Source organism: Drosophila takahashii, chromosome 2L (assembly GCF_030179915.1).
Source record: "Drosophila takahashii strain IR98-3 E-12201 chromosome 2L, DtakHiC1v2, whole genome shotgun sequence".
In the NCBI taxonomy this organism is placed as follows: Eukaryota; Metazoa; Arthropoda; class Insecta; order Diptera; family Drosophilidae; genus Drosophila; species Drosophila takahashii.
In genome coordinates this window covers 914,240-929,243 of record NC_091678.1, presented here as the reverse complement: position 1 = coordinate 929,243, position 15,004 = coordinate 914,240, and the positions used below count along the sequence as shown (strand labels likewise).

General features: G+C 41.6%; 2 protein-coding genes across 4 annotated transcripts in view; one reads left to right on the top strand and one right to left on the bottom strand.

The window, feature by feature from the left end:
* Window positions 1–15,004, bottom strand: part of GABA-B-R3 (gamma-aminobutyric acid type B receptor subunit 3) — a 204,965-nt gene that overhangs the window by 74,656 nt on the left and 115,305 nt on the right. The window lies entirely within an intron of this gene.
* Window positions 1–15,004, top strand: part of ds (dachsous cadherin-related 1) — an 83,643-nt gene that overhangs the window by 7,179 nt on the left and 61,460 nt on the right. The window contains exon 2 of the mRNA XM_017156025.3: window positions 7,425–9,419. Within this exon, the coding sequence (XP_017011514.2) occupies window positions 7,530–9,419 (1,890 nt within the window). The 5' untranslated portion in view covers window positions 7,425–7,529. The remainder of the gene's footprint in view (window positions 1–7,424; window positions 9,420–15,004) is intronic.

Genomic DNA, 15,004 nt, shown 5'->3' with positions numbered 1-15,004 from the left:
TTTTTTGAAAGCGAGCATCCTACTATTTTAAATCTATGCAAAGCACAAGTACATAAAAAAATCTGTATATTTTTAGCCCAACAGTAGGTAAAACCTTTCGAGACCTAAAAATAAAACATGAAAGAGCCAAACAAAACTTAAGTAAACACCCAGAATTTTGAAAGGCCCGCTTGGGCCGGGCCTAATTAGATGTTTTTCTTTTCGTTTTCCGTTTTGTGCTGGGGAAACAGGAGCGAAAACAACTTGAAATAGTCAAATTGGTAATCGAAAGCGATGGACTCGAGTTTGAGTTCGAGTCCGAGAAAGAAAAAGGTGGCAGTTGCAGTTGCAGAAGAGGAAAACACACACTCTCCGCCGTGAATGTGAACCGCCTCCTTCTATCTATTTTTATTTCTTCTTCGCCTTCTCCACTTTGTATTCCATTTCTCCAAGTGCTGTTCGAGTTTTCCTCTTTTCCATCTCCACCTCGTATTTTTCTATTTCTTTATTTTTTTTCGGTTTGCTCCCGAGGAAAATGTGGAAAAAACAAATAGAGTCGGTGTTCTTGGCGTTGGTGTGGTGTGGTGCTCTATGAGATGTTGTGTGGCTGGAAGATCGGCAAGGGGAATGGGAATGGCATTGGGAATTTTATTCTACCTGTTTTACACGTCGCCAAGCGACGACGATTGAGGCGATCGATCTCTAATCTCTGTCGATACGGAGCGACACGTGAAGGGAATAGGAATCGGAATAGGAATAGGAGAATGGAAATGTGTGCAAAGTGTCGCCCAACTGTGATTCCTGGAAAAACTCCACACAAAATGCAGACAGCTATGACAATACCAAATATTACACCGAAGAAAACAAATTGGAGGTTTATCTGAGGAAAAAAGAGTAGCATAAATCAATTTCTATGCCTTCTAAAATTTTTAGGTCTTTTCAGGAATGAAATTTTTAAACGAGAAGATCATACTGCACTCAAACGATTTTATAAAAAAATCTATAAAAAACAGGAACTCGGAAAAATATTTGTATTAAATATTCTTTTATTTTTCCTAAAGTTGTAAACCCAGTTTTTTATTTCTCTGTAACGACAATAAACTATTTTATAATTGACAACTTTTCGGGGAGGAAGTTCGAGGCGTGCTTAGATTTTTTAATGCCATTCCAATTAAATTTCTGTGCGTTGTTAAATTATTACGAAACGCTCGACCGGGGGGCCCAATTCAATTTTCATGCTGCTAAAAGCCAGAGCAGTCGGACGTTAGGGACCACTTTTTATGGCCGTTAATTTACACTTCCCTTCAAATGTTGGCCTGAAACGCCGAACGGGAAAACAAAAGGCCGCCGAGTTCAAAGTTGAGCCGAGTTGAGAGAAGGGAACAGCATAGAACAGAACAGAATAAAATATAATTTTCATTTCCCATTCGGTGTGTGTGTATTTGTGCCCTTTCCAGCCCCATCCCTTTATTTTCTACTAAATATTTGCTTTATCAGAAGACCTAACGGTTATGGAACGTAGGTTCATCTTCGCTTTTATCTCTGGGCGGCAGGTGTTCGCTCGGTTGGTTCGTTGGTCCAAAGGTGCGGGCGCACGAAACGAAAGACTGAGGACACAAACTTGCAAAACGCAGTTTAATGTGCTTTAAATTGCTCCACTGTCCGTCGGCTTTTCCTTTACCCCCTTTTTTTCCCCACTAATTGCCGCAATGCTTAGCGCTGTACAAACAAAGATTACGCTTTAATCTATTTTCGCGTGTGTGCGGAGGAAAAGCCATCAGAGCGGACCACACACATTCAGCTCGATGTGCCGGGAAAATTACATTAGACGTGGCCGAGGAATACACCGGGAAAAGAACAGTTCGTAATTGTCAATAAAAAAATGCTCATATTTAACATTTTGTTTGGGTGGAAAACCAGTACTTTAAAAAATTTTAAATAAAATAGGATTTTAATAATTTTAAATCCCCTTAAGAATTTTAATATTACGACTACCTATTGATATTCCTATAAATGGTTTTAAAAAACCGTCACATTTTTTCTTCACTGTACGGGAAGACACGCACCTGCTGCAAACACCCGCTCTCGAAGGAGGAAAACGGGGGATTGGGGGAATGGGATTTTCCTCGCGCTAATTTCTTTGTTGAGCCTCATGCGAGTTGGCACCGCGGACATTCGAATGTGACTTGGCCTGTGATTAGTCGGCGAATATGTTCATCGTCCGTCGCTGGATGAAGACACTTCTTCTTTTTCTGTAGCTCTCTAGCTGGGAAAAGAATGGAACAGGTTGTAAATAGTTTCGACTCGCGCGACTCCCCATCTCTCGTGTCAGGCGCGCATAAATATTTGCCGACACAATAACCATCCTAATTCGAGCATGTCGCATTGACCAATCTAGAGATTCGGGTCCGTTTTATGGCCCACATGTGCTGGCCCTGATATTGCACGGGTGGGCATCATTAAAACCAGATTAAATTCGAAATGATATCAATCAGAGAAAAAGACAGAAGGTCCCAAAATAGAACTATTAACTTTAAAATTAGATGATGAACCTAAAAGGGGTATATTGCACTCTATAAAGTTATATAAACTATTTTAATATTGTTATCTTTTAATAACTTCAGGATAAAAATAGATAAAATAAAATAAGGTATGGATTTATAAAATAAGACAATTAGGTTTAAAATTAAAAGCAAATCTTAATACCTTCAAAATAACCATCTCAAGATAAAGTTGTAAATTAGGCTATTCGTTTTAAATTTTCACACTTGTTTCCCGGACCCATAAACATGTTGGCCACATAATTTGATTTGTTTTATTGGTCAGTCTTCGTTATAGAACCAGAATGCCAGAATCATACGCCCGAGATAAGCGGCAACGAAACGTTATACATTTTGGCTGCTATCGAAATCGGATGCTGATTGAGAAATATTTCTGTGTGTTTTTACGACAAAAAGGGGCGGGTGCTGCCGTGGGTTAATGAACCACTCTCCGGAGATCGAGTGATCGAGGGATCGGATCGGGGATTAGCATTATGAGCTGCGTCTTGGCTTTATGCCTTAATGGCGACCATAAAACGCGCCAAACAATGACCAAAAACACACTGGGCCATGACAATCATTGCTAAATGCTTTCGGCTACCCAAACAAAAAGTGGGAATCTGAGTCAGCGAGAAGATGATGCCATATGGACAGGCTTCCGGTGGCCAAGTAAAACTCTTAATACCCCATAGTTGTATTGGTTTAGGTGGCATTGAAGGTATTATGATGATAGTGTCCTTGCAGTTGATAAGGTGATTAAAGGGTTCCAATATTTTGCATTTAAGAAATTAAAACTTCCCGCTAAAAAATCTATTTATTTTAATTCCAGTTCATGCTAGTTTCATTTCCTATTAAGCATTTCCAATAAATGTTGAGACGTCCATTTTTAGTTTGCAAATAATTTCAACTAATCTTTATGCATTGAACAAAAATTTTTATTTCAGTTTTTTATTACAAATTGTAACCCGTTTTTGTAACCCTAAAGGATGCAACACCCATCGTCTACAACTTGTGGATGTTGCCGCTGTCGTTGCAGCGATAAGATATGAACCAGAACATCTCATCTCTGTTTCTTTTTCTGTTTTTTCGCTGTCACTTGCCACTAATTAGCGCTCATTATGCGATATTCCATGCTGGCAATTAAAAAGTGTCAAACTTGCTTGATTTACACCGGTTAAGGGCCTTTAAAAAGTGAAATCAGCGAAATTAAAATCGAAATGGAAACCGAAATTGAAATTGAAATGAAAACGAATAACTCTTGCATTTCACTTGCATTTTCGCACTTTTCCTAGCAGAAAAACTCTCGTGTTAGCTTCACGCTTTCGCAGCTCTGGAAAAAACGGATATCTGACGTGATCCACGCTCCGTTGGCTTCGAAACTCTGGGAGATCTCGATCTCGGAGATCTGGCCAGTCGGATCTTGGATTTGCATCTAAATGAGTTCGATTAATATGCGGACAATTAAAGTTACGCTGTTTATAGCCAGACGTCTCGTGTGTGTCGGACAATTAGAAAGTCATTAGAAGTAACTTATTAGCTGGCAGACTGGCCGTATAAACTCAGACCTCCAATCCCCTCCTTACCAGTTTTCATAAATTACTCAACATTTAATTAAACACGCTCTAAAGCGTCTACTTACCACCTACTTAGCCTCTGGTTTTAGACAACAATTTTGCATAATTTGCAGTTAAATCACGAGCGGAACCGCAAAAACAACAACCATATCTCGGCCAAAACAAGTTGATTTTCTTCTTCGACTCTTTTTAATTGTTCGAGTAGAAAATCTCTGCTACATGTGTAATGTGCATGTTAATGAAGTCTCTAAAGAGCTTTTATTTTTGTTTTAGCTGCCTGCTGTTTGGTCAGTGATTAAGCGTTGGCAAAACACTTCTTCCGGCTACTGATTCTTCTTACTTTTTCTTTTCTTATTTTTTGTGACCATGCGAAACTTTTGGTCTAATTATGTGCCCATTTTACCATTATATTTCCGTTTTTTTAAATATTAAAGAAATAATACAGTTCACAAACCATGAACTCCAATAAAGACTAAAGTATTCAAACATTTTTAATGTTGGTCCTTCGAGCCGGATTTTGTAAATAATATTTTTTAATTTACAGTAGCCTTTTGAGTAGAGAATCCTCTTGATTTGGACTGATCCTCTTCGTTTCTCCTTCTCCGAATCTCCTTTTCTCTTTGACTTTTCATTCGCCAGCCTAATTAGTTGGGCTGTAAAGTTTACGCTGTTATTGTTATGATTGTGTACGTTTTATACCGCTCCACGGGGTTATGGGTATTTGTTGTTGCCTTTATTTGCTATTAACTAGATTTTATTGACGCCGCTCTGTTTTTGTTTCTGATTTTTCAGTTTTCCTCTTTTTGTTTTTTTGTTGGAACGGTTTTACGAGCTTTTGTGCGCTCGTAAAAACAACGAAACAGAAACAAAAAATTCTCCCGGGAAAAAGCATAATTTTTAATGGCCACAAAAACCTGAGATGGCAACGTGAAATTGTTAGGAACTCCCTGGAACCCCAGCCAAGAACTGGAACCACAAATATAATTACAACTTTGTCATTCGATATTAGATGCCGCCAGAGTGCACAGAGAACCCCAAGATATCCATTCTGCCCATATGCACTCTTTCATTAGCACACAGCAAGAAATATGGCAGATAAAAGTAGGATATTGAGATGGGTTTTAGATTTATAGGGTGCTACGAGTTTGGTGTCCTACGGGGTAGATCGTATTATTACCGTATTTTTTTAGGCCTTGCTTTATAATTATACTTAATATCTAGAAAAAGTATCATTAATCTACAAATTACGAACTGGGCGGAAAGTTTTAAGAATTATACGAATAATTCTACGGCAACCCAGATGATATTACACTGCCCTCAACTACTTCTAATGACTTAGACATGACCCTTCATAGCTTTAACCTATTTTCTCGCAGTGCCAGCTCCCATTTTGCTCCCTCCACTGGTCATTCCCACATTGCCATTTCCATTTCCAACGGATCTCAGATCTCAGGTGCAGCCACACGCAAGGCGACCGACCGACCGCCAGCTGGCACTCAAATCGGACTGCTCTGCGATCCGAGTGATCTGCGGATCTGCGGTTCTCCCGTCCAGAACTGTCCAACTTGGGGCGCCAGGGATCGGGAGGCACCGAGCTCCACGGGCTTTCTAATGTGTTCGGGTATTAGCAGTTCATCTAAACTTATGACAAGTGCAAATCAAACTGACGTTTCCGCAACTGGAACTTCAGACCTCCGTCTCCATCTCCTGGGGTAATTTGCGTATCACAGAGTTCAGGGGAGTAACGTACTCCTCGACTTTACTTTTTTGATGGGGGCCCCGGAACCGTTGCAGTTTATTAAATTACGCCTCATGTCATGGAAGGAAGGGACATGATCATTATAAAGTTATTAGAGGCCTAATGGTAGCGGCATCTCTCGATGGACATGAAAGACTGGCTAATTTCTCCGCAGAAATCTCTCTTTCCTCAGAGGATGATAGTCGGTATAGTAGTTGTGTGTCAATCATTTGACTGGGGGAAGAGTCAGTCCTCTAACGCCATGTTTGATCTCTTCGTTTCCCAAGACTCATTAATTCGGTTTTAATTGCTGGCCACGATCAAACAGGATCATCTGGGATCTTTTGAGTTCTCGAGGGTTAGGAGTTGTAAGATCTCTATCTGATCACGAAGTGAAATTTCCAAGGCATTCCCAAAATAATAATCATAATTTTATTTTTTATATCGTTGCCTCCCTTTTTCATTTCTATTCTTTTTTTCGCTTATCGCGCGAGAAAAATCTCTCTTCAAATTGCAGTGGAAACAAATGTTGTTTTGGCCACTCAAAAAGAAAAAAGTGTTAGTCATGGTCTTGTTAACTAAATTGTTCGCCACGAATTGCTCGGACCTCAAAGCATTCCCATTCCCATTTCGATTCCAATTTCAATTCCAGCCACATGGCATTAGGTTCTGAGTTCTGAGCCCAACTTTTGGCCCAGGGAATTGTTTGTTCGATTTCTCTCGGAATGTGTGAGTGTGCGTTTGTTGTTTGTTGCTGTGTGTGCAGGCCATATTTCATCCGAGAGCCCAGAACCCAGAACCCAATCCCAAAAACCAAAACCAGTATAACAAAGGCCCAAAAAGCAAACCGAGACCCTTTTAGCCTTTGAACCTTTCGCACGCAGGTAGAATCGACATCCACATCGTCCGCGTCTTTTGTCTTCATTCCTGATCTCTCTTGGCCGTCTATTAGCATTTCAAATTCCCCCAAATGGCCAAATGGAAATGCCTCCACCATGCGTAAGCCTCCATCTTCAGGTTCTCCATCCCCGCCACCATCATCATTATCATCATAGCAGTCATCAGGCGGAGCTAAGCGCATTGGGGCAGTTATCAGTCTATTAGCTGCAACTATGGCCTCTTCTTCTCTGGGGGTTCTCAAAGTTGGACTTTTGTCTAGGCTTCGAAGCTTCAAGTGTGGGCGGTGATTATGGTTAGAACATTTGTCACTATTACACTGCCAAAAAGTATGGAAAGAACTAAGGAACCGTAACATTTCTAGCCTATATGAACAGAAATATAGATTGTTAACTTTCTGTTAACTTCCTGTTAATTTTCTGTTAATTTCCTGTTACCTTTCTGTTAACCTCCTGTAAACTTTCTGTTAACTTCCTGTTAACTTTTTACTTATTAACTTATTACACTGCTAAAAAGTATGGCAAAAACTAATTACAGGTACCATTACAGAAATATAGATTGTAAGCTTCCTGTTTATTTCCTGTTAACTTCCTGTTAACGTTCTGTTAACTTTCTGTTAACTTCCTGTTAACTTCTTTTAAATTTCTTTAATCATTATTTTAAGCAAATTTTCCCTTTCTTCTTATTTCCCTTCAGATTTGCCATGGCCATGCTGGAAGGAGGCAACCTCAGTCAGGGACGCTCTTAGCTCCTCTTCGTTTTCTTCCGAAATAAAATCCACCCCGAGTGGATCCATCAACCATGAAAGCCGCATTGGATTCGGCAAACGCCAGGGAAACAGGGACAACAAAGGACTTTACAATGTTCCATCGATGCCGGAGACGTTCCGACAGCAGCAGCAACATGATCATCATCAAATTGAGATCCTCGCCACCCGCCCTGCATCCCTCGCACATGCTGAGGAGCAGCCTGCTCTGCCTGCTGATGATCCTGCTCCTGGGATCCACACAAGCTGGTTCCAGTGACAAGGAGAGGGAGCGCAAGCTGGAGGTCTTCGAGGGCGTGTCGGTGGACCATCAGATCGGTTATATAGGAGACTTTGACGGGATCGACAGTGGTCCGCCCTATATCATTGTGGCGGAGGCGGGCGTGGAAACGGATCTGGCCATAGATCGAGCCACCGGGGAGATCCGCACCAAGGTCAAGTTGGACAGGGAGACCAAGGCCTCCTACAGCCTGGTGGCCATTCCCCTGAGTGGTCGGAATATTCGAGTGCTGGTCACGGTTAAAGATGAGAACGATAACGCTCCCACGTTTCCCCAGCCCTCGATGCACATCGAGTTCCCAGAAAACACCCCCCGGGAGGTGAAGAGAACTCTCCTCCCCGCCAGGGATCTTGACCTGGAACCGTACAACACCCAGCGATATAATATCGTGTCGGGGAATGTCAACGATGCCTTTAGGCTGTCATCTCACCGGGAAAGAGATGGTGTTTTGTATTTGGACCTGCAGATCAGTGGTTTCCTCGATAGGGAAACCACCCCGGGTTATAGCCTGCTCATCGAAGCTTTGGATGGCGGAACTCCGCCACTCCGGGGATTCATGACTGTGAATATAACCATTCAGGATGTGAATGACAATCAGCCAATCTTCAATCAGAGCAGATACTTTGCCACCGTGCCAGAAAATGCCACCGTGGGCACGAGTGTCCTTCAGGTCTACGCCTCTGATACAGATGCCGATGAGAATGGATTGGTGGAGTATGCGATCAACCGAAGGCAAAGCGACAAGGAGCAAATGTTTCGCATAGATCCGCGGACAGGAGCTATTTACATCAATAAGGCGCTGGATTTTGAGACCAAGGAGCTGCATGAACTGGTGGTGGTGGCCAAGGATCATGGTGAACAGCCGCTGGAGACGACAGCCTTTGTTTCCATACGAGTCACCGATGTGAATGACAATCAGCCGACTATAAATGTTATCTTCCTCAGCGACGATGCCTCGCCAAAGATATCGGAATCGGCTCAACCGGGGGAGTTTGTGGCGCGGATTTCGGTGCACGATCCCGATTCGAAGACGGAGTACGCCAATGTGAATGTCACGCTGAACGGAGGAGATGGTCACTTCGCCCTGACCACCCGGGATAACAGCATCTACTTGGTAATAGTTCACCTGCCACTCGATAGAGAGTTGGTCTCCAACTACACACTGAGTGTGATAGCCACCGACAAGGGAACTCCGCCGCTGCACGCCTCCAAATCGATATTCCTGCGGATCACCGATGTCAACGATAATCCGCCGGAGTTCGAGCAGGATCTCTATCATGCCAACGTGATGGAGGTCGCCGATCCGGGCACCTCGGTCCTCCAGGTGCTCGCCCATGATCGCGACGAGGGTTTGAACTCGGTGCTCAGTTATTCGCTGGCCGAAACACCCGAGACCCACGCCCAGTGGTTCCAGATTGACCCACAAACGGGCCTGATCACCACGCGATCGCATATCGACTGCGAAACGGAACCGGTGCCCCAGCTAACGGTCATCGCCAGGGATGGAGGGGTGCCTCCCTTATCCTCCAGTGCCACCGTACTGGTGACCATCCACGATGTGAATGACAACGAACCGATCTTCGATCAGAGCTTCTACAACGTTTCCGTTGCCGAAAACGAAGCCGTGGGCAGGTGCATTCTCAAGGTGAGTCATTAGTTTCCACTAACTCCCATTTGCAACTCCCGTTTTTCCATTTTTCCACATTGGTGACCCACTTTTCGGTCGGCCTGTGGGTCATTAAAACGTTTGTCTCGCCAACTGCCTCGAATCCAAAAGCAACGAGCGTCGCTTATGGATTTTCCACGTACTTGGGCCCCAAAACTAATCTCATGCATCAATTACCCGCTCCCAGTCAGATCAGTCAGTCGGTTGGACATCACAAATCAGACATCAGACATCGGGCCTCAAACATCGACTTCGACATCCGTGGGGAATCGTGAGGGGCAGGGGCAGTTAGATGGAAGCGGTGCATGCCACGAGTTAAAGTTGGGTTCGGGTAGAGTATGTTGAAATTATGATGAGGTTGGTAACGTAGAATTTGCTGACTAGAAGCATTTATAAAAATCCGCGAATTCTTCAGCATAAAATTTCTTACTAACCCAAAATGAAATGTAGGGAAATATTTAAGAAAACTGTTTTTTAAACTTATCATCAGGGAAAATAAAATATTGAGTAAATCTTCATAAGAGAAAAATCACGAATTATTCAGACTGAAATTTCATATTTACTTAACATAAAGGGAAATCTTTCAAACTGTTTCTTAATCTTTACTTTTGTCAGATTCTAGCTAAGGGAATAATAAAGCCAATTATCATAAAACAAAAAAAAACGCGAATTCTTCAGGATACGAATACTTAAGTAAGGGTATCCCCCAAACGGTTTCTTAATCCGAAACTACTGTTAACTTCTTTGAGCACAAATTCCAAGCAGTTCCCGATCGTAGACCCCCCCGCCAGAAAAACACCACCCAAAATCCCCTCCAACTACCATCCTCATCCGCACCCTGAGCAAAGAGCAGGCTTCTCACTCTTTTGTAGTTAATCCATTCATCATCGGGTAATTACATTTTTATAACATTTTTCTCCGCTCAACAAAAACAAAATAGGCAGCCCAAAAAATAGGGAAAAAGTTCGAAATCGAAAAAAAAAAACATCAACAAGGCCTGAAACCGTTGCCAGCGCTTAACGAAGGCATTTTGTTCAGACTCTTTCCTCTTCGGCGGCGGCGGCGGCTATCACCCATTCTTCTCTGAACACATAGATATACACATATATGTACAAGAGCGTCTCGAGACGTCGACAAGATTTTTGTTCAGACTATCAAATGTGACCTCTCTTGTCTCTCAGAAAACAACGAAAAAACAAACCGACAACGAAACGAAGGGGAAAAAAAGCCGCGACCGACTGACTGAAAATGTAGCCGCGATTCCAAACTTCCCAGCAATTTAACAACAACACGAGTTTCAACTCAGCGTAATGTTTACAACAAAAAGTTAGGAAAACGAAGCGAAGAATGCAGTGCTCTTGACTAGGAATTTCGCATTTAATTCGATGGGTTGCATCTATATTATTCACAGGCCTAAATAATTCACAGTTCCAATGATTCATGCACTATATCCCAAGATCTAGTTAGTTAGTTGGAATGACAGATCTTTAGGGCCCTCCGAGTTAATGGCTAATTTTATTTTAACCACCCTGATCTGATGCCTTCCCTTTGCTTAGATGATTTCCGCAAATCAAGGCAAATCAAATCGAATCAAATCCCATCAAAAGTACAACAACGTGAGAGAGACCAAATTAACGGACACCGGGACACAGAGACAGCGAAACAACAATAAGTTGGAATAACAACGCCAATTCTCGGCAACGAAGAGATTTGATGGAATCTGACAAAAAGTCACGTTTCCTTAATTACAATGGAGGAAAAGCAGATTTGCTGCTCCCTTCCTCCGAAAATTAACCACAAACGAACGAAATATGAAATACAAAACGCATAATTGGCTCACGCAAAAATAAAAATAACAGAAACAGAAACCAAAACTGAAATGATGAGGTCTGAACTGGGCAATCTAAAGAATTGAGAAAGAGATGGATAACCATCCATACTAAGGGGGATGGGATCTTTCAGTATCTGGTGCGATTTGGGAGCTCAATAATCATAAAATGCGACCCAGGTCCAAAGTCGAGGCCCTAAAAACTAAGTTCGAATGCCCGCAATCCCCTTTTCTTGGTCTTCTTCTTGCTACTCGGCCGCATATTGAAGCCAATCTGTGGTCGTGAAGACAATAAAAGACCCAAAAACCCAACCCAAACTTGAAAAAAAACGCAAAATCGGAATTTCGTATATGAAAAAAAAACAACAAAATTAGATGAAAAAAAAGTGAAACAAGAAGCTCTGGCCAAAGGGCCCCAGACTTCCAGAAAACTTTTTTTATGGCCCGCAACTAAAGCAAATTAAAAACGATCAACTGAAAAAAGTCGTTGAAAGAATCACATACGAGAATATATAAGTCAGGGGAGTTGCTGCCCGAATAAAAAAGGCAATAATTCTAAAAGCAAAAGCCTCAAATAGTTGCACAAAGTCTCCGAATCCCCGAAGGCCGAAAGAGAGCACTCCTTGGCATAACTGCCCCTCGCTTTTAGTGAGAAGCCCAAATACTTGGCCAGCTGCTCATCATTGTTTGTGGCCCAAAAGTTTGCATCGGATCCGAGAGCCATCGAAAGGAATTTGCAATTATCGAAGATAATTGCGGAAGAAATTGCGGGGAATGGAGAGCAGAACAGAGAGAGAATCTTCTCTAATTTGGGAAAACTTCGTGCTTTTTTGAGGTTAGGTAGGTTTCTAGATTAGAACATAAAACCGCGAATTCTTAAGCATAAAATTCTTAACAAAAAAATTATCTATTCCGCCCTCTTACACTCAAATTAATTAAAACTGTTTCAATTTATAGATTAGAGAGCTATATAATGATTAAAAACGTATAAGAAAAAAACGCGAATTCTTCAGCATAAAATTCTATATCTATTCTGGGCTTCCACACGTTATTTCCTCAATCTTTTTGGCCATCTTCTGGACCTCTTTTCGTCTTCCTTTCCCTTCGTCTTCACCCAGGCCACACCTTTTGCTTCTTGGCCATTCCGAGCAGCTGTTGGCTGCCTTTACGACCGCTGTATCATTTTCTAGCCAAAGAAGCGGAAATGCTATTTAATTAGAGGCGATCAAATGCCGCCATTCCGGCTCCTCTAGCGCGTCTCTGACCAACTAATGGCTAACCAAATTACACTTTAATTCGGGCCACGAAACGAAAGACTTAGGCAACGAACTTGCGTCCAAGTGGGAGTGGCAATGGGCTGGGGGATTACTCATCATTCCATCCCGCTCTCGCTTCCTCGCACCATTTGAAATTATTATGCGAGCGTAAAAATTAAAATCTCATTATGCAAATTACAAGAAGAGAAAAACAAAATAATACAAACCGCCCCTCGTTTCGCTCCTCCATTTACCTCCCAAAAAAATAAAACCTCCTCCGCCCAATTTGGAGTTTCCTTTTGGCCAAAGAAGTAGAAAATGTAGAAAAAGTGGAAAAAGACAGCATAATTTGCTCGTCGTGTGGTTGTTGTCATCTTAGATTTGTTGTTGCCATTGCAGTTACACACTAAATTACAGGCAATTACATGGGGGGCGGCGAAAAAGGGAGAGTGTGGGGGGAATGTGGGAACTGCACTCGCAGATTCCTAAGCCATTCTGCCTGCCCCCTTCCGGCGATCCGATCCCCTTTCCACCGGCCCCAAAAACGAAAGCCAACGGATTGGCAGCTGGAACAGCGGACTGCCAACAAGTTCGGAATGAGTCTGCTGCACAAGTTGCCCGAACATCGAAATTAGATGTTATTGCTGTTGCAGAGAGAGAAATGACTTGGAAAATTATGCTCATACAATTTTTTGAATATTATACATTTTATAAATATTTTGAGTTTTTGATTTTGAATTGAATTTGTGAGTTTGGGGCATTTATCCCCTTACTGCGGTGAAAATTGAAAGGAAATTTGGTATTCAAAAAGAATGCAACACAAAGTTTGTTCTGAAAACATCTCTCACAATCAAATTCTGGATCCGCCGCTGTATTTATGTTTTAAAACAAAATCTTTTTCCAACTAAAATATTTTTATAAGTCATCTAAATAGGACCTATAAAAAACGGTCAGTAGCAAACTTTACCCAGAATGGATTGACATAAAAATCTAAAAAAAATCAAACTAATTATATCATAAATTTTAAGATTGTCTGTTCCCTTTTCACATTTTTCTCCTGGTGTTCTTGGGTGTTGTAATTTCGCATTGTTTGGTTAATCTACGTAAATCTCATTTTCGGGTGGCTCCCACAATTACAACGTTGGTTTGCAAGGGGGTGGTAATGGGGAATGCAGGGGCGTCGCAGGAAGGGAAAAAGGGGGGTAGAGGTAAGCCAAAGGGAACACGATCTGCCCATTTGGCCAAGTTATGTGGTCGCTCCTCTAATGCACAGACACTCGCACAATACGCACACACACACTCTAAACTGGTTTTCAGTTGGCGGAGGGTGCAAGTGGCAGGTTCCCCCTCTACGCCCCTGTAAACCCCCTTTTTCCCACCTTTCCTTGATTGCGTATGCGGCGCTCAGTGTGCACCAATTTTCTTTGTCTCTTGGCTCAATTCACTTTTTTCTAAACACCGATGCGATGCGATGCCCTTTTATGTGGCTATATCTCTGCGTTTTTCTCAGAGAGTTTCTCTCTGTCTCTCTCCAGAGAGTAAATTCTCTCTCTTCTTACGTTTACGCGACTTGTTTTGCACAATTTTAATTTTATAAACACCTTTAACGCATTTTTGAGCGCTCACATTCCATAAATGCCAGCAGAGAGAGAGAAAAGCCGAGAGAACTGGAGAAACTCACCTCGAATTCGCCGTCGTTAACATTAACATTTTTGTGGAGGACGTTTATAAACGTCCTCCACAAAAATGTTATCGTTTATAAACGTCCTCCACAAAAATGTTATGCTCAATTTTCTCGCTCTCTTAGACTCTCTTACCCTCTGTTAACCGCATACAAATCGCCCTGTTAAATTATGCTATGTTATCTCACTGTGCACTGTGCACTGTGGTGATATCTTGTGGTATTTTTGTAAGTATTTTTTATTCACAATTATTCAAATAATGTTTTTGCTTAACAAAAATTTCTAAAATAATTTAAATATAATAAATAAATAATAGTTAACATTTGACATCATAAAATATACCAGTTATTAAGATTTCAAGACAAAGAATGAATTTCACATAACTTAATATGCTTTAAGTCCAAAAAATCAAAGATACTAGCTTGTTGTATTTTTATAAAATTACAATAAATAAGTATCCAAACACATTTACTTGTAATTTAAGTTTATTATTTATATTTATAGAGGTAGAAATAAAAAGAATTCTTAAGATATTTTTCAAAAACCTGTTTATAGTTTAATTCAGCGGAGCGGCTTGAAGCGAAATAGCTATGCCCAAGATATCGCTCTCTCTCTCTCTCATGGGATCTCCCCCTCTCTCTCTTCTTTTATCTCTGGGCCAAGACAAGACAAAATGGTTGGAAAATCATGGCGTAGCCGGTTTTTTTTTATGAAATACGATTTCAGCTTTTTTCCTTAGTGTGATTCCATAATATACACCGAACCACATGGCCAAAAGAACCCACTTTCTGTCTCGCT